The sequence below is a fragment of the Periplaneta americana genome, chromosome 6 (assembly GCF_040183065.1).
Source record: "Periplaneta americana isolate PAMFEO1 chromosome 6, P.americana_PAMFEO1_priV1, whole genome shotgun sequence".
NCBI classification, from domain to species: domain Eukaryota; kingdom Metazoa; phylum Arthropoda; class Insecta; order Blattodea; family Blattidae; genus Periplaneta; species Periplaneta americana.
In genome coordinates this window covers 67,358,444-67,383,422 of record NC_091122.1, presented here as the reverse complement: position 1 = coordinate 67,383,422, position 24,979 = coordinate 67,358,444, and the positions used below count along the sequence as shown (strand labels likewise).

Genomic DNA, 24,979 nt, shown 5'->3' with positions numbered 1-24,979 from the left:
AATCGTTGACACTTTGTAACTGAACTGCAAAAGGGAGGTTAGGGAATGTCTTTTTCCTTGACCTGTATTCTAGCACTCATTCCAATTTACTCTTTCTCATTTTCCGCCCAATTTTGGGCAGTTCATTTGCAAACTTTTTTTCACACTATGCTGTAGTTCGTTGAACCCTGATTTCGGCATATTTTCTAGCAAAAAGCATGTCAACAATGTAATTTCACTCACTGGTTTCGACTGTATAGCATCTAGTGTCACAGCAATACACAGGTCGTCACTGCTCAGAGTCAGCCCACTCCACTTAATTTATTTATGCATTAATTTGTGTAAATTGGTGAAAAACTGCAAACATTAAGAACTTTATTTATATGATAACTAATGAAATGATTCGTCTCGTCTTTGTTATACATCTTAATACTGTATCACTTCGGAAAACGTATTATTTGTCTTTCTTGTGTTAAATTGTATATTACCTTATTAACATGTTTCAGCCTGCTATTGGCCATCTTCAGGACTGGTTCAGGACAGTTCTGAAGATGGCCAATAGCAGGCTGAAACATGTTAACAATGTAATATAAAATTTAACACAAGAAAGACAAATAATACGTTTTCCGTAATGAAAGGATTTTAAGGTGCAAATTATGGTCACACACATTTGACTGCACCTTTGCATAAACATGTAACCCCATGCTCGCACAACATCATGCACTTACACACCCATGCACACACACACACACACACACACACACACACACTCCCCTCTCTCTCCCTCCCCTCCCCCTCTCCCCTTATTCCCCTCTCCACCGCTACTCCTCTCCTCTCACCATCCCCCATCTCCCCCTCACACTCCCCCTCCCCTCACTCTCCCTCTCCAACTCCCCTTTCTCTCTCCCCTCCCCCTCTTTGCACAGATATGTAGCCCTATGCTCACACAACAACACCCACACACTTTCACACCCATACATACTCCCATGCATGCATGCACACATACACTCACACACCCTTGTACGCACACATACAGAGATATTTGTTTATATTTATAAATTTATATTTGTGTACTCTGCCAAAATGGTAAATATATATGAGTAGCTTAATATCAAAGACGGACATCTGACTTCAATAAAAATTTAGATAGCTGTGGGTTTTTTATACAAATTTCCATGCTGTTGCCAGTTATATTGAAACCATATGCAAACTCTAACATTATATTTATAAAATAAATTGCCTTAAATATTACAAAGAACACTGTGAATTAAAAAATTGCCTCTAGATCAAAACTATGGAGAAGACAGATGTCCGTCTTTGATATTAAGCTACTCATATAAGTACTGTGGAATTTGTTTCAGGGTGTCGGGAGCAAAGTTTAGATTTTCACATCCAGCAGTCTATGTTGGTAGTGTAGTTGGTGTTATAAGCTTAATGGTAGCTATAGTGACGTACATCATCTGCCATGCTTCTATTCAGATGTCAAAGAAGACTAAGCACTCTTTAATAAACACCTGGGTGGCTATGGCTCTTCTCTGTTTCATGTACAGGTAATGCATAAGTAACTTGTATTAAACTGACGCAGTTCCTATAGAATAGATTTCTGACATTTAGAAATAAGTGTAATTTTACTTGAGAACTGGCGTTAACTTCAAATTCCACTTAACTTATAATTATATGTACTGCAGGCCCTATTGTTAAGTATATATTATTTTAATGTACCGAAGTACATATGATATTTCCATGCAGATATTCTGCATCATCATATGATGAAAGAGTAATGGAATGGAGACAAATTCTCTCCGGCGCCGGGATCTGAATCTGGGTTTTCAGCTCCACGTGCTGATGCTTTATCCACTAAGCCACACCAGATACCCACCCCGGCGTCGGACAGAATCGTCTCAGATTAAGTTCCAACTCTTGGGTTCCCTCTAGTGGCCACCCTCTGCACTACGTCATAGATGTCTATGAACGCAGGATTGAAGTCCACACATGTGCTGAGGTGCACTCATTATGAGTGACTAGTTGGCCAGGATCCAACAGAATAAGCGCCGTCTTAAATCACGAAGTGATTTACGCATATCATATATATTATTTTAATGTACCGAAGTACATATGATATTTCCATGCAGATATTCTGCATCATCATACGATGAAAGAGTAATGGAACAGAGAAAAATTCTCTCCAGCGCCCGGATCTGAACCCGGGTTTTCAGCTCCACGTGCTGATGCTTTATCCACTAAGCCACACCGGATACCCACCCCGGCGTTGGACAGAATCGTCTCAGATTAAGTTCCAACTCTTGGGTTCCCTCTAGTGGCCATCCTCTGCACTACGTCATAGATGTGTGGGCTTCAGTCCTGCGTGGGTATCCGGTGTGGCTTAGTGGATAAAGCATTAGCACGTGGAGCTGAAAACCCGGGTTCAGATCCCGGCGCCGGAGAGAATTTTTCTCCGTTCCATTACTCTTCATCCTATTGTTAAGGTTTATTAACTCCAAAATGATTCATTGGAAGGTTAATATCACTGTTTTTATTAAAAAGAAAAAAAAAACTCCCAAAAGCCTCATATTCAACTCTCTAATATTGGGAAGTGTAAAGATAGTACAGAGTGCAGTGATACGAAAGACCTTGTTTCAGTGTCAAGGAGAAAAAATTAGAAAATATAGATATCCATGAATACTACTGTTGGTACAACAGTTTTTTTTCTGTAAGAATTGATTTATACATACCTTAACATCTGAGGTCATATTGTGTATGTAGGTTTTTTGGGTACCTTATGTCTGTAGGTCGTTAACTGTTGAGATCCTGTTTCTATTGTCGTGTGTTATATGGCTTGTGTTCATGTAACTGATTTGGATTTTGATTTGATGTTTATGATATTGATGATTAAGACAGTGATGAATCATAGTACGTAGATTTTCAAGCTGTATTTGCCTTTATGATTGAGAAAAACCATGAAAAATCTCAATCAGATTGACCGGCTACGGATTTTGAACCTTGAACCTCCCAAATGCAAGTCATATACGTTAACATCTGAGCCACTTTGCTCGGTTACAGCAATTTTAATTAAGAAGTATTTATTGGAATTCTTGAACTGGTTGCTCTTGAAGTGTTTTGTGTATATACGGCAATTTTCACTCATTTTTTTAGTAGGTTCGACATAGAGTAATAACATAATATATTTGTTTCAGCTTGGGCATCCATCAAACTGAAGATGTAAAAATATGCCAAGGAGTTGGTTTGCTGTTACATTATTTAACTCTGTCATCCTTGCTGTGGATGGCTGTGACAGCCAGGTGAGTTAGAATACATCTATCTGTATTTATACTTGGAACTTTCCAGTTAAATCCTACGTCATACCACTAAGTAAGCCACTAGAAACTTGTCTTGTTTGTGTTATACTTTTCATATTTGTAATATGTTAGTTATTTATTTGAGCAGTATAGTTTCAGGACTAAACAATCCGTTTCGGTAAATTTCGAGATGAGTTATACTTGTAAATCTTGTCTAGGATGACCAGACTTCCTCTGTTTCGGGGCATAGTCTTTCATTTTCAAGTATTGTTCACGGATAATAAATATTCCGGTTTTTGTACCTAAAAAACAATTTTGTCTCTAAAGTTTACTTTTGTTGCATTAATATTTTATTTGTAGATGATAAGTATATAGTCCGGATCAGCTTACTTAATACCCTAAGGGCAGGGAGATCTGCGGAGCTGCAGCACTCCCTGCTTTGACAGGAAATTAAAAATAATATTTATTTTAATTTGTAGAAGAATTGTTACAGCTTTTATTGGTAAATTGCTTTATATTTCATCTGGCCGGGAATATGTACTATTATCTTATGCATTATCTTTTTGCGTGTCGACTGTACTGGAATTGACACTGCATTCAAAGTCGTCCTGGGATCTGCAGGGTGGGACAGCTCATAGAGAGTGTGCCTTGCTAGATCAGGAGGTAGAGAGGTGAAGGGAAGCAGAGGGAAACTGCCACTGTTTAAAACCCATATTTCGCTGCAGTGGCTTGCAGAGCCAGGCCACAAGGAAGATTTTCCTCCCCTCCCACACCGCTATTGTAATGCTACATCAAATGGATTCTCTGTTCCCTTGAAACTTAATGACAAAATTTTTATTTTCTCTTCACATACTTATTGTTGTAGAATCTTATCGAGTTAATTTAACGAAATTAATATTCTCTTTTGCCTTATTATTACGTATATATCCAGCCTCCAGCAAAACCTAATATTTGCTTCAACATAAAATGGTTGTACGAGTATAATCCTTTTGATATAGCACGTAAAATACGAAAGAGACTTCTTTTCCAGTTTTAGAAAATTGTTGACCATCAGTATATCTGAGTGTTGCTTTGGTGTGATGTTTTAGTACCTTAACTTAACCAGTGCAAATGTGCAAGCATGAGTGTGTGTGAATTACAGAATATTAATTTTATTTTTCTCAACTTTCCCTTGCGGAGAAAATTGATGTAATGAAGTGAAATTAAAGGGTCGTTCGTTACCCGACTTAAATCTTACTCAAGCTTCATCCAGCCGAAATAGTGGATATATGTAAGGAGGTATAACAATGAAATTTACGTTAAGCATTTGTGGTTACCTCCTCTTCGGTGGTGATACTTCATAGACTAGGAGTGGTGTGACAGATTTAGGACATCTGCCCCTAAAAATTAAAACGCACGAATCTTCACAATCTCACCTGAAAAATGTTGTTTCATTGGCTATGTTAGGCGAAACTAATATTGCTGCGCAATTAAGTGAAGCGAACAGAACAAACATTCTCAAACATAATCAAGAAGTGAGGAAAAATCGTGAAATTATTAAAAAAAATATTGATTGTATCAACGTTTCTGGCCAATATGAACTTCTCCTTAGGGGACATGATGAAAAAACGATTCAAAGAACTCTGGTGTTTTCGTGGGTTGCTACAGTCCGTGAGTAATCTAAACGAGCCTCTCAAAAATCATTTGGAACATGCCACTGTTTAAAGGTAATTCTAAGACAATTCAGAATGAACTGGTAGATTGCAAATTGAGTGTCTACTGATGGTATTAGTTTTTTTTTTAGCGATTAGGAAATTATGCCACATACATCTCCCAACTAAGTGAGAAAATTTTGGTTTTTCGATATGTAGCGCATTTATTTTTGTCCTATACTTATTAATAATGGTATCAAGAAGTGAAATTTATATGTACCAAAATCTACTGCAGCTCTCCCAATCCACAAGTTCACGAGCCGCCACTGCCTAAGGGTGAAACCTAACCATTCTTCCCCTATTACTACATATGCTAGTGTATTATAGTGATTTTGTAGCTTTCAGGTTGAATTTTCTTTTACCAACTTCGTTTCGAATTTCGGGTACTGACAAATACTACAACTGGCAGTTATTTTCTAACTGTTATCTTGGCAGCAACAATTTCGGTTTGCAGTAAAGGAAACTGATGAAAGTGCAAGCAAGTAAATATATTTTAGCTTACGTCTTATGAATCGTAAACTGTTTAGTGAAAGCAATGAATTTCATGTTGCCAGACAAAATAGATTTTAATATTAGATCATACTAATCCTAATCATCAACATAATATGCGAGAAGTCCAGGAGGAAAATATACTATAAATTATTGAACCATTTAGGATACACCTCGCAACATAAAGATGAGATGTAAATAAGCAATACATTGTTATTGTTAATGCAATATTATTATTATTATTATTATTATTATTATTATTATTATTATTATTATTATTATTATTATTATTATTATTTCAGTACATAGCATTGTGATTTTACCCTCTTTGGTGACATCTAGTATTAGTTGGCAACACTGAAGAGACGGCCATATTAGATTTTTAGGAACTACACTTACGTGATCCTCACTATATTAGCAGAACTGATAGTTCTGGATGGTATCCCCTGTTGGACCAACAAGATCTGGTCTTTCTAGACTTACTGCGTAAAATATTTTCCACTGTTTATCAGTTCACCAATTCACGAAAGTTTTGTTAATATTTGGACAGACTAATACATTACATGGGTGTATGGATGGATGGATAAATTAGTAATGCCAACTTTCTGTTGGCCGATTTCTGGACACAATTCAAATTTAGTTCCCAGCAATAAGTACAACACAAAACAATGGAAATTGGAAACACTATAGAGGCAATAATGTCCCACGTCATGGTCTAAGGTATCCTGTCTAGGACTTGCGTTACAGAATGCATGCTGGTTCGAGTCCTTATAGACAAACAAATTTTCTCGTGAAATTTCGGCTAGTGCATGGGACTGGTGCCCACCCAGCATCATGATGCACTTGGGGAGTTACAATAGCTAGCGAAAACGGGTTGCGAAAGCCAGCTATAATGGCTGGAGGAGAGATCATCATGCTAACCACATGATACCTCCATTCTGGTTAGATGCTCGTCCAGTTCTGCTTCAGCATGTGAATGTGAGACCAGCAGCTGGCTGGTTGGTCTGGGCCCTTCAAGAGCTGTGGTGCCACGGATTATTATTATTATTATTATTATTATTATTATTATTATTATTATTATTATTATTATTTAGTATGTTAATTGTTGTGCGTCAGTGTCTGTTTCACTTATGACAAATGTCACCTAGAAAAATTTTACATCTTATATTATCTTAAAGGGAGAGGAGTTCGGGGGAGAAGAAGATATTAGATCAGTGGTTCCCAAAGTGTGGGGGTCGTGTATAGAGGTGAGAAGGATCGCGAGATGATTTATAAAATGAAACAAAAAAATTTTTATTAACATACATTTACTGTATGCAAATCTGGCTTTCAGGTAGTAGGTCCCTGTAAAGCAGGTTTGAATAATTTCAAGGAAAAATTGTTCCGGAGCCGGGTATCGATCCCGTGACCCTTCGCTTAGCGCGCAAACGCTCTACCAACTGAGCTACCCCAGGAACTATACACGACACCATCACAATTTTTCCTTTGTATCCACACAATGACAAGATGCCAGAATTGAACTATGAGTGTGACTTAAATTGTGGCTTTCTGTTAATGTACTTCGTACGTAACGCACCATTCGTTACTGGAGGTACGCGACTGCTTATTCAATATATTCACAGCTACCCTCCATATCTGGAGGCCGTCTCCTCGATCCGCAACTTGAGAACATGCCATGCCATGGAGTTTACACTTTCCACAAACCACAGAAAACTGATTTTTTTCTTTATAAAACTAAATACACAACCATGTAATGTAATGTGGGTCCCTATCACCACGGCATGGCGCGTCCTCAGGTTGCGGATAGAGGAGACGGCCTCCAGATATGGAGGGTAGCTGCGAATATATTGAATAAGCAGTCGTGGACAGCCGATAAGGGGTGGTCCTCCAGCTTGGGGGTTGGGCGAAGGGCTAACAACCCATCACCGTAAAAAACAGCTTGTTACGTATCCCTATAATAAGCCTCGGAATAGGACTGATTCTCTGGCACGACCACAGCAAAGAAATAAGGTTTTGAGATTTGGCACTTGGAACGTAACTAGTCTTTATAGAACAGGAGGGGTAACATTAGTAGCAAAAGAACTAGCTAGATATAGAATAGACTTCGTAGGAGTACAAGAGGTTAGGTTAGATGGGAATGGCATATCACAAATAGGAGATTACTTGTTGTATTATGGGGAAGGAAACAATAATCACCAATTAGGAACAGGATTCTTTGTTCATAAAAGAATAAAATCAGCAGTAAAAAAGGTCGAATTTATCAGTGACAGGTTATCATATTTAGTACTTAAGGGTAGATGGTGCGACATCATAGTTATAAATGCTCACGCCCCTACAGAAGAGAAAGACGACCATATAAAGGATAGCTTCTATGAGGAATTGGAACATACTTTTGATCAGTTCCCTAGATATCACATGAAAATTTTATTGGGGGATTTCAATGCTAAAGTAGGACGGGAGGATATTTTTAGACCAACTATTGGAAAAGAGAGCCTACACGCAATTAGTAGTGACAATGGAGTTAGATTAGTCAACTTTGCCACATCGAAAAATTTAATTGTCAAAAGTACAACATTCCCCCATAAGGATATACATAAATATACTTGGACTTCTCCAGATGGATTGACTCACAACCAAATAGATCACATCTTGATAGATAAACGGAGACATACTAGTATAGTAGATATTCGAACTTTCAGGGGTGCAGACTGTAATTCTGACCATTATTTGGTGATTGGAGAATTAAGAGAAAGATTATCAGTAGCCAAGCGAGTAGAGCAGCAAGTTAATATTACTAAATTCAATATTTTGAAATTAAAGGACGAGGAAGCTAAGCAAAATTATCAGGTCGAAATTTCGAATAGGTTTGCCACTTTAGAAAGTTCCGACGAAGTTGAGAAAGAATTAGATGTTAATAGCGTGTGGGAAAATATCAGAGATAGTATCAAAATTGCAGCTCAGCAGAGCATAGGTTATTATGAAACTAAGAAAAAGAAACCGTGGTTTGATGAAGATTGTTGCATGGTAGTAGAAAGAAGGAAACAGGCAAAATTGAAATTCTTACAGGATCCAGTTGAGGAGAAGAGAGATAATTATTTCAATGAAAGACGGGAAGCAAGTCGTACACTTAGGAATAAAAAGAGAGGTTACTTGAAGGAAAAACTGAATGAGGTAGAAACAAATAGTAAGAATAAAAACATTCGAGATTTATATAAGGGTATAAAGGAATTTAAGAACGGATATCAGCCAAGGGTAAACGTGATCAAGGATGAGAATGGTGACTTGCTTGCAGACTCTCCATCAATCCTAAACAGATGGAAAAACTATTTTACGCAACTACTAAATGTACATAGGCCAAATAGAAATGATCGGGACGAAATTGAAATACAAACTGCTGAGCCATTTATACCCGAACCCACACTTTCAGAAGTCCAAATTGCGATAGAAAATCTGAAAAAGTACAAGTCTCCAGGTATCGATCAAATTCCAGCAGAATTAATACAAGAGGGTGGAAGTGCATTATATAGCGAAATTTATAAACTTGTACTTGCTATTTGGGAAAAGGAAATTGTACCAGAACAATGGAAGGAGTCCATAATTGTGCCTATTTTTAAAAAGGGGGACAAAACTAACTGTGGTAACTTTCGAGGAATATCACTTTTGTTGACGTCGTACAAAATTTTGTCCAATATTCTTTTGAGAAGATTAACTCCGTATGTAGATGAAATTATTGGGGATCATCAGTGCGGTTTTCGGCGTAATAGATCGACTATTGATCAGATTTTTTGTATTCGACAGGTAATGGAGAAAAAATGGGAGTATAAGGGTACAGTACATCAGTTATTCATAGATTTCAAAAAGGCATATGACTCGGTTAAGAGGGAAGTATTATATGATATTCTTATTGAATTTGGTATTCCCAAGAAACTAGTTCGATTAATTAAAATGTGTCTCAGTGAAACATACAGCAGAGTCCGTATAGGTCAGTTTCTATCTGATGCTTTTCCAATTCACTGCGGGCTAAAGCAGGGAGATGCACTATCACCTTTACTTTTTAACTTCGCGCTTGAATATGCTATTAGGAAAGTTCAGGATAACAGGCAGGGTTTGGAATTGAACGGGTTACATCAGCTTCTTGTCTATGCGGATGACGTGAATATGTTAGGAGAAAATACACAAACGATTAGGGAAAACACGGAAATTTTACTTGAAGCAAGTAGAGCGATCGGTTTGGAAGTAAATCCCGAAAAGACAAAGTATATGATTATGTCTCGTGACCAGAATATTGTACGAAATGGAAATATAAAAATTGGAGATTTATCCTTCGAAGAGGTGGAAAAATTCAAATATCTTGGAGCAACAGTAACAAATATAAATGACACTCGGGAGGAAATCAAACGCAGAATAAATATGGGAAATGCGTGTTATTATTCGGTTGAGAAGCTCTTATCATCCAGTCTGCTGTCCAAAAATCTGAAAGTTAGAATTTATAAAACAGTTATATTACCGGTTCTTCTGTATGGTTGTGAAACTTGGACTCTCACTCTGAGAGAGGAACATAGGTTCAGGGTGTTTGAGAATAAGGTGCTTAGGAAAATATTTGGGGCTAAGCGGGATGAAGTTACAGGAGAATGGAGAAAGTTACACAACACAGAACTGCACGCATTGTATTCTTCACCTGACATAATTAGGAACATTAAATCCAGACGTTTGAGATGGGCAGGGCATGTAGCACGTATGGGCGAATCCAGAAATGCATATAGAGTGTTAGTTGGGAGACCGGAGGGAAAAAGACCTTTAGGGAGGCCGAGACGTAGATGGGAGGATAATATTAAAATGGATTTGAGGGAGGTGGGATATGATGATAGAGACTGGATTAATCTTGCACAGGATAGGGACCGCTGGCGGGCTTATGTGAGGGCGGCAATGAACCTTCGGGTTCCTTAAAAGCCATTTGTAAGTAAGTAAGTAAGTAAATACACAACCTTCATATACAAACTCCGTACAGAAACTGCAACTGCAAAACTACAGCAGTCGAAACAGAAGACTGGCCCCTATTGTAATCGAATTACCAGATTTTAAAAAGAGAAGAAGGTAGTTATGCTCTCACTTTGCAAAGATTTCCCTACTCTATCTGGTTTACAGTTAGAAAATAACAGTACTTTTGTAGTTTTAAGTAAGCAATTTCCTAGAGAGAAATATTGTCGAAATTTTTAGTATGAGTTTGTATTAACAAAATAAAAATTAATATCAACTACAACTGATTAATTTTAATCGACTCGATTATTCGATTAAATATTTTTGATCGATTAATCTTACAACAGAAATTGATCCATTAATCGATTAAATCTCACAACACTACTATACCATATTAATTCAATGAATACTAAATACAAATTTCACTTGTATCTGCTGGAACTCGAACTCGGGTTACCAGCATGGAAAGCTGATGCTCTAGCCATTCAGCTATTGGTGTGCTCATATACACAAATATTGAAGTGACGTGGAATGTAATTAAAGATTTTAATTAATTACCACCATTTTTATCCAGGGTGAAACTCACCAGTTGTTAGTATGCATTGGGTCCTTTTGGGAAGTGCGCAGTGGAAGACTTTTGAAATAAGTCAGTGTGAATTTATAACATATGTATAATTAAACAATTATATATATATATATATATTTATATACATATATATATATATATATATATATATATATATATATATATATATATATATATATACATAAATAAGTTTATGGACATAATGCACAATTAATGAGATTTATTAAGGAAAATAATATAGTGAAATAATCAAAATGAATATAATATATGAATGTACAAAAGTTAATATCACGTTAAAGATTCCATAAATCTCTAATAATTATAATCTGAGTTAAGTAATAACTTCCAAAATTAGTACTATAGAACAAAATAATTATCGCAGAGAGAGAGAGAGAGAGAGAGAGAGGGAGATGGAAAGCAAGATATACAAAGAGAAGACGAGAATAAGTGAAACCGTATGTAAATGATAAATCAGAAGGTCGATATCACCACTAGTTAAAATTAACCCATTTTGACTTCCGTCCCAATAGATACATTATACTACTATCGAACAGTCCCACACTCATGATATTTACACAAGAAATATAATGATGATTTCAGTAAGACGTAAATATTCCAGACGCAGTTTTCCACGTAATCAAACATACACTAAGCAACATATAAAATCCCCGCGAATACATTTCGCATAAACTGGAAAACCTATCGTATCAAAATACACTACATTATCCCATAAATAAGGTCAAACACATATCCCAGCAATATTTAGAAAGGAAATATATATAAAACAATTATCCTTCTATCTACATATAATAATGCTGAGTAAGTAGAGAATCCAGCCAATATTACAATCTCAACGGTACAACAAGTGTATGAAAGACACGGATAGAAAGAAACCAAAATGAGTAAAGAAAGCTAACTGCGAGATGCAAATATCCGAGTGGTACACATAGTACAAGCAACCATATAACATTCTCAATACAACCTTTACAAACGATGACTTATTCCCGAATGTTAACCTCTCCTTTCGACGATTTGCTCCCGACGGCTTGCTCCCGAGTGTTGTTGCGTACTTTTTAGTGGAAACAGGAAAACTCGGCTCCTCTCTCTGTCGATTGTGTCATAATCTAGCCGGCCAATTAGGATTTAAAGAAATATAAATGAAGGGAATAGAGGACACTCAGTATTCTAGGAGGAGAGTGGACGCTATCGGTGGTAGAACAGAGAACTATGCCCATTGAGACGTCGAGCTTGGCTCAGAAGTACAGTGCATTATTAATTGTCTTTTAACTGCTTCTATTCTTTCAATTTCAGACATTCATGTTAATTTATGATATTCTATCAGTTCTCTCTGAACTAAGCAGAATGACGTAATTAAATTAATTTGATTGCTGATCTTTGATTATAAAAATTTATATGTGGCAAAGTTATCTTGTTCATTTATCTGTACTTTGTGAAACCAATTCATAAACTTATATATATGGTTTTAATTTTACAGTAACATGTACAAGAGACTGACGAAGTCAGATTCACTGGACTCTGCACCTGATGATGAACTGCCTCCTGACCAGCCAGTAGCACAGAAACCTCTTCTGGGTTTATACCTGGTTGGGTGGGGCATCGCACTCATTGTGTGTGGTATCTCAGGAGCGGTGAACATGAGGGAATATGCCGGATACTCACACTGCTTCCTGATGCCCGGCCCAGCCCTCAGTGCAGTGTTCGTGCCCATGGGGTTGCTAGTGTTATTTTTACTGGTCTTCTTTCTTCTCATACACTGTGGCATCCAGAACTTGGATACCAATGGACAGCTGTCAGAAGGCACACAAGCAACTGAGAATGTTGATCTGGATTTATTGGATTCCAACATCACAAACACAGCAACTGCCGAGCGTACAAGTCTGCATAGTGCTTCAACTCCTACAGCTTCAAGTGACGTCGAAGACCTGGAACATTCACCACAGAGCCAATTGAAAGCACATGTAATAGTTTTACTTCTGTACCTGTTGATGTGGACCTCTGCTGCTTTCGCAACTGCTAAACCTCTTAAGAATTACCTCCCATATGACGAGATAATCTTCAGTATTTTGTATGGACTGTTAGCATCTTGTTTGGGGATGTTTGTGTCATTTTTCTACTGTGTTGCGAGGAGTGATGTCAGAGCACAGTGGCATCTGATGGAATGCTGGTGCAGGCGGCGAAGAGGGCGATGTTGTCGCACTAGAAGCATCTCCGACACCAATCCTTCTCTCCCACCGTCTCAGCCACTTGCCCCAGTGCCCAACATCGGACCGCGATCTGCCAATCAAGCTCAACCTGTTTCCAGTTCTAACAGCATCAACTCCTCTGCCCAAACTGCCAAGTCTCATAATAGCAGTGTTGCCAAAGCTGCTGTGGAGCTGAATGGTACAGTGAAATGTGATTTTGAAACTGGCACGAAGATATCTAATGTGAATTTGATAGTGCTGCACCGACAGCAGTATCGTTCTAACAACAGTGTCACCACCTTCACTGAAGCTTCTGGAGCAAGCGGTGCTGAGATGTTCTATAATCCTCATCAGAGCACAGTGGCACGAAAGTTCTTCAGAAAGCAGCGTCGACACATGAAGCACAACAATCTGGGAGCACGGAGAAGAGGAGATGGAGGAGGAGGTACCAGTGATGGCGGCTCCAATACTCGTGCCGAGAGTGCAGTGTTCTTATCTTCAGATATGGAGAACACCAGTGGTAAAGTAGCTCCCAGCATCTATGCTCCTGGGTCAAAGGTGAACAATACCAACATCCATGTGGAGCACCCACATCACTCTCGGCATAGAGAGAAATCCCAGAATCCAAATGTCCTGACCGACAGTGGTGGAGATGAGGTAGCTATCGATAGCCAGAACTTGCCACTGGAGAGATTGGTAATCGGGGCTGAAGAGACTAGCACATCTGCTCCTCTTAACAACGATGGAACACCCAGATCGCCCGCTTCTGGTTGTGGTTCTACTTCAGGGAATAACAGGATTAAATCAGTAGAAGAACTGCCAGAAGAAGTGACACTCCTGACAACAGAACTGAATAAAATGGAAAGTGAGATGCAGCAAGTGAACAACTTAAGTAAAGACGACGTTGACAATAAATTACAGTGCTATTCAAACAACTCGTGTGACAAATTCCCAGTGCAAAGGACAGGCAGTAGTACTTCAGTTGCAGATACTCGCAAGACTTGGCAGGATGACAGTGCAGATGGGAAGGGAAATGGTTCAGATCTGGTGACTTGTAGTGCCCCCTGCAACACGCAGATCAAGACTGAACCTCTGGATTTAGACTGTGTGCAACAGAAGTTACATGACAATAGTTCTGCTGCTTCATCGGGTGGTGATTTATCTGATATGCATCATAAACATGTTTATCGTGGTTCTCTTCATAGGAGAAATTCCGAACATTCAAAACAAGAAAAATCTTACACTGATATCGATAGTATGGCGCAGCCTCCAGAAAATTTACTGAAAGGTAAGAAACTAAGTTTACCGGTTAGAGAACTAAATGGCTATAGTGGTGAAGAATGTATAGATATTGACGATGTGCCAACATTAAATAAAAAGGAGACTAGTGTTTGAAATGGGACACTTTTCAAATCATCTGCCCTGTGACAAAGACATTTCTGGTATCGTACCTATTTTTAGTGTAAATGTAATCCTCTATCTTGCCACAATAGAGGTGCGTATTGTAGTTCCTATCAAGAACACTTTTGGAAATCTGTGTATTTCTAAAGAAACTAGCACCACAGATCTATTGGGATGTCATTTTTTGTTTTATTACTGAATCAGACTGGCAAGTCTATAAAAGTAACATTGTTAGAGAGGTAAAACTACTGTTAAGTTCTATTACTGTAGAAAAATGATATATTTAGAGATAAAATGATAAGGGAAAAGGGAAATTGATTTAATTACCAATGTTAGGAGGTTTAATATGTTGAAATATGAGATATAGCCGAACTAATGTGTCAGCTCCATTTGCACCATATCTTTCCATCAGAGGTACTGGCATATCATGTGATGCAGAAACAAACTGTAAAGTTGCTAACAATATACGTAGTAAAAGCATACTATAGTTATTATATTTATTTTAGATATATTAATTTGTCCTACAGAATTTATCTATAATATTGAGACTTAATATTTGAGGAGAAAAATTCGCTCCGGTACCGGGGATCGAACCCGGGTCCTTGGTTCTACGTACCAAGCGCTCTGACCACTGAGCTACGCCGAATTCAATTCACAGCACCGGATCGAACTTTCCTTCTTCTATGTTTCCCTTTGTGGCCTGACTCCAAGTTAGGCATATATGTGTTGACGTATATGTCCAATGTCAACTGCCATTATACTAGGAGCACACTCAGCTGAGTGACTTGTTGGCCGGGAATCCGCAGTGATTATGCACTGCTAGCTAAGAGAATATTATAGATATATTAATTTGTCCTACAGAATTTATCTGTAATATTGACACTTAATATTTGAGATATTATTGAATATTACAGATAAATTCTGTAGGACAAATTAATATATCTATAATATTCTCTTAGCTAGCAGTGCATTAATAACTGCGGATTCCCGGCCAACAAGTCACTCAGCTGAGTGCGCTCCTAGTATGACAGTTGACATTGGACATATACGTCAACATATATATATATATATATATATATATATATGCCTAACTTGGAGTCAGGCCACAAAGGGAAACATCGAAGGAGGAAAGTTCGATACGGTGCTGTGGATTGAATTTGGCATAGCTCAGTAGTCAGAGCGCTTGGTATGTAGAACCAAGGACCCGGGTTCGATCCCCGGCGCCGGAGCGAATTTTTCTCCTCAAATATTAATTAAATTAAATTAATACTATAGTTAAATGGCTTGATTAGTTAATATACTGTATAACAGTTTAGACATACTAATATGAGGTTCATAAATTGAAAACCAATTAAGAAGAGGCAATAATTTAGTTGTCAAGTGTTCGTCTTTAGAAATCAACCAATCAAAGAATCAGGATCCCAATTTGCCACTGGACTATGTTTTTGTTAGATATTTCACTAAATGGACCTTACCTGTTATACATGCTAGAAACTTTCTGGAAAATTATAAGTTGGTTCTCTTTTGGTGCTTTATTACGTTCCTGTCTTGGGAAAATGGTTAAGTTGGGTTTGTTTCCTTGTATAGATGTGTTCACTATCCCTTCAGAATTACCTCTATTTCATGCAGTGTCCATTAATTTATAATGGTGGATCCTATAACTTCGGTTTTAGTTAGTCACTTCTTCGCAACTTCTTCTTATATTCTGATTGCTGCTTACAGTTTTCATATCAGCCAATATCTGACTATTATAATTTCATGTTCTCTTAATTTTTTTTTTTTTTTATCCAATGCCACCAGGTTGTCTTTTCGACATTTCTGGTCTTCTCTCCTGGCCGTGGCTTAATTGTAACCCACTTCTGAGGTTGGGGCGCCTGGAAGGCGGAGTTACATTACCCCGATGATGTGATAGAATGATTATGATAATGTAGTGCCAGTGTTAACTCTAAACTTAACCTAAATTCCAGGCCATGGACGAACACAGGAATAATCCCCTTTAAGGAAAATTTCCTGTTCTCTAATTTAGTGTAGCACATGTTTAATTTCAAACAATTCCTTCTATCTGTGGCAATCAAGACTAACAATGCTTCTTGCAGAAAGAACTGGCACAACACAAGTTGACACATTGTCTGGATTATCCTCAGAAGTATCAGTCCCACAAATACAGATATCTTCATAACTTAAAAAGAAAAAAAAAAGCCTCCTTGAAGAGAAAAAAAGAAAAAAAAAAAGCCTCCTTGAAGAGAAATAAGTAAAATATTTAAAGTAAAGTCTTCTCACTGCAAGCAGAAAATGAATTCTTCATTCTTCCTCATGTTCACATATATATTGCAACAAGGTCCTGTTGATTTTGCAATGAGCATTTTACAATATTAGAGGCATGTATGGCTAAGCAATACCAATATTTCTTTTAGAATATTTTGTAATGTAATGCAAAATAATGCTACTGTCGAACCTCGATACAACAATTTTCTGGGGATTAAAAAAATTGTATTAGATCAGGACTATTGTATTGACGGGTTATGAAATTGTGCCCAAATTTATGTTCTGAAGGAGAATATAGTGGAAATAGAGAGACCGGTTTTTAATGGGAATCTCCTTTTTTTTTTTTTTTTTTTTTTTTTTATTTCAACACGAAACATGAAATAATTAATTGTGATGTTCAAAACTATCTTCCTCCCACCAAATTTTATGGTTTTGACTTCCCTTTTTTTCCCCTTTTTAGTCCATATTCCCTTTCCCCCCCCCTTTTTTTAAAAGCATCTCTTATTTTGGTCCTTTTTTGACAGAATATCGCAAACATTTAGATAATTTTCCTATATGTTTTCTGATAGGCCTAAAACTTTCTGAGCAAGTGAAAATAAATGAAGGGTTCAGGACCATAGTGGGCCAAGTGCCATTTACTAAAACCGTAAAAAATAAGTGAAGTTATTACCATAATTCAGTGGAAACATATAGCAAGTAATATAAAGTATACACATTAAAACTAAATGATATGTCAATCTTCATTAAACTTTGGTATTCACTTAACTTTAACCCTTGCTTTCTCCATTTTTAATAAATGGCGCTTGGCCCACTATGGCTCTTAACCCTTCAAATACGTTCTTCTTCTGATTCCAAACATTGAAAAACTAATAAAGTGTGCTGATTTAGAGTTCAGGATAAAAAGAAAATTTTCATCTCTGGTTTCAGTTGATGTTGGGTCATTTTCAGTTTATAAAGACATTCTGCATTTAAAGAGGCAGAATCATATTGAAACATACTGAAATGTTGAATGTAATCAAATACAACACTTTCCTTATGTTGTGAAGCCATAAATATAAGCTTGGTTATGCTATGTGTATCCATGAATATGCTGAAGTGTGTTTTCAATTAAAATAGCTCCCTTTTGATGGAGTAATATAGTCCTTTCTGAAGTCCTTTTTTGACTATATTAAATACAACACTTTCCTTATGTTGTGAAGAGATAAATGTAAGATTGAGTGTGCCATGTATATCCATGAATGTGCTGAAGTGTGTTTTGGAGAGTAATATAGTCTTTTTTTCAAGTTCCTTTTTTTTTTTTGGCTATAACTTTCCTTTTTCTTTTTTTCCTTTTTTGATGAAAAATCTTTTCTTTAAAATCCGGTCTCTAGAAATAAGTATAAAACAACGTTATATACTTATGAAATAATATTTACACAGAAATTGATTACATTATTCGAAGTAAAAATTCATTTAACATTCAGGCATGTTAAAAAAATCAGTAATTGTAATCTCTCTTTTGGTTTTAAGATTTTCAGCTTCCAAATCAATCACGTGTTTCAGTGATATACTAAAGACATAAAACCACTAAAATGTAGCAAAGTCAACATCATCTACTGCCACAGTTTTTAAATGCTTGTATTCAGGATTAATTTTACCACTTGTGACTCATTTCCTTGCATTTCTTTATGAATTTTGTGGGTATTGACTGCGCAGATCCGTACTTTTTTATGCTTCAATCCCCTATCTTAATTAATTTAGTTAATTTAATCTCCAAGCAGATTTGTTTTCGTATTACGCCTTCCATCATTAACAGCTGACACTCGAATGTGAAAGGCGCCAATGGCAGGAACCATAAAGACAAATTCTGTAAAGGTTCACGTGCTCTTGAAGCAGGTAGAGTTCTATTGTAACACACTCCTTGTAAAGAATGACAAGATCAGTCAACAAAAATATGAAAGAGAGTAGATGAAATTACGAAAAACATTTCTAAGGAGACTATACCAAATGAAAAGTGAAATATTGAATATGAAAACCAAGTAAATTAAAAATATATTATAATATTTTCATCATTCCAACAGGGTTTCTCCAAAATTTGACCATCTTTGTAATGATGGATAAAACATAATTAAAATTTAGGAAATATGTTAGGACTGATAAAATTTTTCGATGTAATAGGGTTTATTTTTATATTGGTTTTTGTTGTACAGAGGCTCGAATGTATAACTTTCTTTCTGTTGTGCTTTTATTATCAGTTATGTGTTGTATATAGCTTGAGTGGTAAGCATTATTGCTGATATTTAAAATAAGAATAAAGGGAGAGAAAATCTTAACAAAATTGTGAGAGACTGGCAAGTTGATAACATAATTTTCGAGATTCAGGTATAAACACAGTGAATTCAAGTAAATAAATATAATTCCCTGAATTGAGAGAGAAAGTACTCTTTTTTTCGTAAATAGACTAATGACTTTCCTCTTGCAAACAGATCACGTTAATGTAAGCCATTTTCGAATATTGTTTTAACTATTCGTTTTTTAAGTTTATGCATGAGGATTCTGATGGCAAATGGTTATGAGGTTTCTTTGATTTTTCTTGTATATGAAATATTAAAAAAATTATACATAATGGCAGCTTATATGATTGTTCCTTGTAAACATGTTATTCATGTTTTTTGATGATTTACAACGTCCTGTATTCAAACTACAGCTTCTGGTCGAGAAATATGACAGTTTTAATATTTAAACCAAAAGTCACGGCCTTTAAAGGAAAGGAACCTGTCTTAGTAAAATAAATATGTGATCCATTGCGCGAAAAGGGACCTGAAGTCGTGAAAGGAAATTTTACAGGAGAACAAAATAACGAATTTACGATGTAAAACTGCGTCTATGTTTTGACATCTTGCGCTACCTGTAGGCAGTTTTACACAGTGCTTCTTAAATACCAGACATTTTTATGTAAACTTTCTGCCTCGGGGACTATGAGAGGTGACAGTGCACAACTTCTAATCACTAAATTGTGCACCAATATGCCTGGGTTAAATCTCAAATCTCTCCACATTGCATATGAAGAGAAGGTATAAATGTCACTGTTGATAGTGATTTGTCCATTAAATGGAGACATTAAGCCTAGAGGCTCCCTTGGTGCTATTCGACAGGAGTAGACTATGTGCCAGCACCGGGTTTGCCCTTCTCCCTTCCTCACCTTCATCATCATCCTCACTCAATCCCTACACTACGCTTATACGGATACTTACACATACACTCACCCTTGTATACGACATAACACTTTACAGATACACATCATGCATAATGTGGTTTGCCAAAGTGGTGTGCAACTTGAAAATGGGTCACAGTCCTGACATCTATCCGCAATATGCGGAACCTGAATTACGCAAGTGAAGTGGGTAGGCATTAGATAGGGGAGGTGAGGGAGAGTTGGAACAGTTTTCATAATTTTAATTTTTAAAATTTCATATGAATAATTTCAGATATACTGTAGGTTACAGACAAACATTGGTTCTTCATTAGAGAGTAAAAAAATTTGCAAGGAACTTTAGATGTGCCATTGATGTTGTACAATATGTTTTATAATGATGTGTTTTGTCCCAAGTCTTCATTGCCAGGGAAGAGTTGGGACACAATCACATCTCTCAAACAATATGATGATAATCATTGGAAATTCAAAGTTTACTCAAAAAACTTACAAGTGAACCTCAATGAAAACAAAGTACAAAGCCTGCAAGTGTAAATAGTAACTGAGGTTCTCAACATTTTTTAAGATTTTGACAGGAAAACTACAGATCTGTCTTGTGCGCTGAGTTCCAATTGAAGTGTGAGGCTCTGGCATCTTTCTCACAATGTTATTTTTTTCAACTGAAGCATTATCTTCAACATTTGGAAAAATAAAGTTGAATGTGAGATGTTTTCTGTGTAAGAACTTTCTTTCAAAGTTCTCTTGTTCAATGCTGAGAATTTTATCAACATAATAATTTACTGATTGCACATTTTCAAAAATCTCTCCTACATTCTTCTTATTGAAGCTTGTGCTTCGAGATAAGCTTGTTGCTTCTGCTTTTCTAATTGTTAGAGAAGGATTATGATTTGAAAATCCTTTCCTCCAATCCTCACTGGCAGTTCTACGTTCTTTCCAGTTTTCTGGAAATTTTAATCCATTTACATCTGCAAATCGGAATGCACATTCCTTTGCATCAGTCTTTGTTAATCCATAATTCATTTTAGAACATCTTTCCTTTCTGATTCCTTATACAGAGACCCATAGATTTGTATATTTTCTTGTCTTTCTTCTGCATGATTTGCCAAACTGCTTTCAGGAATGGCATACTTTCTTGCTACCTACCGAAGACCTTCTCCTGCTTTACATTGTACAACAGCTCTTTCAGTGATACAGTGAAACCTGTTCAAATCGGAACCTGAATAATCCGGAATCCTGTCTATTTCGGAACAATTTATTGGTCCCTGCGAAATTTATATGTATTATGTGTAATTTTTCCTGAATAAAACGGAAACTGTCCAATACGGAAACGGAAACTGTCTGCTACTGTTCAAAATGGAAATAATATTTGCGACACACTACTTTAATGTAAACTATATTTTGAAACAGTATGTGCTTTCAAGGAGTGTACGAAATACGTAGGCCACTAAGATAAAAACAAGTTTTCTTTGTAAAATTTTTGAGGGTGCGAGGGTGTGTTGGCCTGGTGGTCATAAATTTTATTACCCTATTGACTAGGCAGACGAGTCCCTTCAAGGATGTTCAATTCTTCACTCCTGTATACTGTCGAAGCTGGGTAGAACGCAAGTAGTGATTTCGTGATAAAAAAAAGTTACGTAAAAATGCTGCACTATCATTAATTGATGAAGTAAAAGTTATGGAGGAAAATGAGAAACGAAGAGTATGGTAAATAATGTTGAAATTTATGAATGGAAAACTCAGGCGAAACTTAACACTTTAAAAAATAAAGGCCGTATGATGAGTGAGTGGCTTGCGGTCAATAATGGTGACATGAAAGGAAACAGAAAACAACTGGTTACATAGAAATGAATGAACTGTTGTGGAAGTGGATTGTTCTTGCCCTTTCAAAGATCGTGCAAATTTCTGGACCTATTCTGCAAAGAAAACCTTTAAACTGGCAAAGAAATTAGATATCCAGAATTCAAGGCTTTTAGGCTCCTAGTCCAATTAAATAATGTGCTGTGATATACAGTACAGTATTATATTGTTAGATATTAAATTTAGTGTACTTAATAAACTTTATGTGTTTAATGAGTGAGTTACAATACAATTTATACAGGAAATGAGATTTTCATCAAGATCATTCACCAATTAAATAAGTGACAGGAAGCTGATTTAATGTCAGTAGTGTTAAACGGAATATTTTGTAATTCTTACAATTTGCGGCATGCCATTTTGTTTTTCATTTATACAAATGATAAAATATTCCAGTTTAACTTCACATCTGAATAACACGGAAACCTGTCCACAACGGAAAAAAAATTAGGACCATGTCACTTCCGTCTTGAACAGGTTTCACTGTATCAGGTGGAATGGCTGGGTCTTCTTTCTTCCTTTTGTATTGGAAAGACATTTTCACAAGTCCTGCACATGTATAAATTTAAAAATAAGAACACATATTTCACATAAATGAATGAATGAATTAATTAATTACTTAATTACTTAAATGGGACATGTCCCATCTCTCCCTTGGTACAGGTAAAGTGTCCCAAGTCTCCCTTGATAGCCATTAAGAGAAAAATGGTGAATTTTAGGTTCGAGGTTATGAATGACGTTGCTGATTTGACTCAAGTCCTAACTTCAAAGCATTAACCTTACAATGAGTATATTCGGTACTTACATGTAAGGCATTTTCTGATGCTTAATAAGGAATACATTCAGATTCAAAATTTTACTTTCTAAACAGAAAATTAATTTTATTTACTTATTATATCCAATATTGAGACAACTTTAGATAATACGTTGAATTAAGTACCTTCTCAAGCTTCTTCAACCTATAATCACAGCTGATTTCTGTCACCACATAATAGTGAAAAATGTATCTTGTTTTATCTTTCCCATGGTTCAAATTTTCCCTCACCTTTCCTACAGATATAATTTGTTGAGACTGTTTGCCGGGTCATTATCACGTATTTCTGCTATCATCATCGTCATCGTCGTCGTCGTCGTCATCATCATCATCATCATCATCATCATCATCATCATCATCATCTGACACTTAGCGCTATTTGACGCACCATTAATGACTTTTCATAATCTCCAGCAATTAACAAGAACACTGATATAATTATACATATTAAACTCACAAGCAAAATAACTTGATACAACTAGACGAAAGTATATGGTAAAATATTGCAACCTCAGGTTTGGTGAAAGACAGCTTCAATCTAAATAGTAGTAACTTATTGGCTGTAACAATTTGATTGAGGCGAGTCATAGATGCGGCAAAACAAAGCATTGCTCACAATATCAAAAATAAATTTCTTCAAAGACCTGCCTAATATTAACTATGATACTAGTCTGTGTTTGCTATATATATATACATATATATATACATGCATACATCATGACATTCATAACCACATTAACAAAAATTGTGGAAAATATGCAATCCAACGAAAAAGGGATATGAGAAAGTTTATCTGGTGTTACTTTATCCTTTAAAAGTTATTGGTGGACAGTCCATGCACTTAATTTTACATGCAGTGTACTATTCTCGTGTTAGCTTATTTGTAATTAGCAATATTAAGGAATCTGCTCAGGATTAGAAGAATGTAATTGTTCAATTGATACACTATTTTATGATTGGCTGGCTACCAACCCAGTTTGCTTACAGCTGTCAACCTTGACGAAATTGAAATTTAATGTGGTCAAGCAGCATGTGTGTACATTTTTAATAATGGGGTTAGAAAAGTTCGTTTTGAATACTAATTCATTTCTATATTGAATGTAATGATAGTGCAAATGTGCAGTGTGTCTTATGTATCATGGGATCATAAACCCGAAAGTGTCACTACTTGAAGTACATATTTTAGAGTTGGTTGCAGTATGAGTATTTTCCCTCATGCTGAGTCTCTGGATGACCTTAATAATTATACTTGTTGAAAGTGATATATTGGACAGAGACAATGAATGGCATGAATTCCCAACAACCAGGGTTTTCTAATGATACCTAACAAAATATACAGTATTTGCTTTTATTCATATTTTACCTTTCCTAGTTTTAATTTCTTGTTTTGAAAATACTGCTTAATATGGAAACTTCATTTCTAAAATGCGTTTTAAGAGGCGTGTTCTTTAAGTTCCAAAAGGGTGTAGTAAGTAAATGGGAAGATATTTACAAACCATTTTTGTTGCATTGTATTCCCCACACTTCACTTACTTCTCAACATAATCTCCACCATTATTGAGGCATTTATCGAGTCGTGGCACAAGTCTTTCTATCCGCTCATTGTAGAATTCGCCTGCCTGTGATGCAAACCACTCCCGCACTGCTGTTTTCACTTCATCGTCGCCATCAAAACGTTGACCACCGAGGATCTTCTTGAGGTGCAGGAAGAGATGAAAGTCACTCGGAGCCAAATCCGGACTGTAGAGGGGATGATCATTTTGTTCCCAGCCAAATTTCGGGATGAGATTTTGGGTGTCACGAGCTGTGTGTGGCCGAGCGTTGTCATGAAGCAACACAACTCCGTCGGTCAGCATCCCATGTCTCTTGTTCTGAATTGCGCGACGGAGCTTCTTCAGGGTTTGACAATAGGTTTCTCTATTAATGGTTTCAAACCGAGGCAAGAATTCGATGAGTAGGACTCCTTTTCTGTCCCAAAAAACAGTGCACATGATCTTGAGTGTTGACATGGTTTGTTTGAATTTCTTTTTCCTTGGCAATGCAGTGTGCCTCCATTCCATGGATTGCTGCTTCGATTCAGATGTCATGTGAGACACCCAAGTCTCGTCTCCTGTCACGATATGGTCAAGAAACTCACGCCTTGCTCACTGTAACGTGTGAGAAAGCTCAATGCACTGGAAGCTCGTTTGGTTTTGTGTTCCTCGGTGAGCATCTTGGGTACCCATCGTGA

At 36.6% G+C, this 24,979-nt stretch overlaps 1 protein-coding gene across 2 annotated transcripts in view; it reads left to right on the top strand.

The window, feature by feature from the left end:
* Remo (Remoulade) overlaps positions 1-24,979 on the top strand; it is a 180,364-nt gene that overhangs the window by 86,871 nt on the left and 68,514 nt on the right. Inside the window, exons 15-17 of one of the 2 annotated variants that reach the window (XM_069828272.1) lie at positions 1,341-1,529; positions 3,174-3,278; positions 12,514-14,510. In XM_069828272.1, coding sequence (XP_069684373.1) covers positions 1,341-1,529; positions 3,174-3,278; positions 12,514-14,510 — 2,291 coding nt within the window. Of the gene's footprint in view, positions 1-1,340; positions 1,530-3,173; positions 3,279-12,513; positions 15,141-24,979 lie in introns of those variants that run through there. The other variant, XM_069828271.1, reaches the window with a different exon arrangement.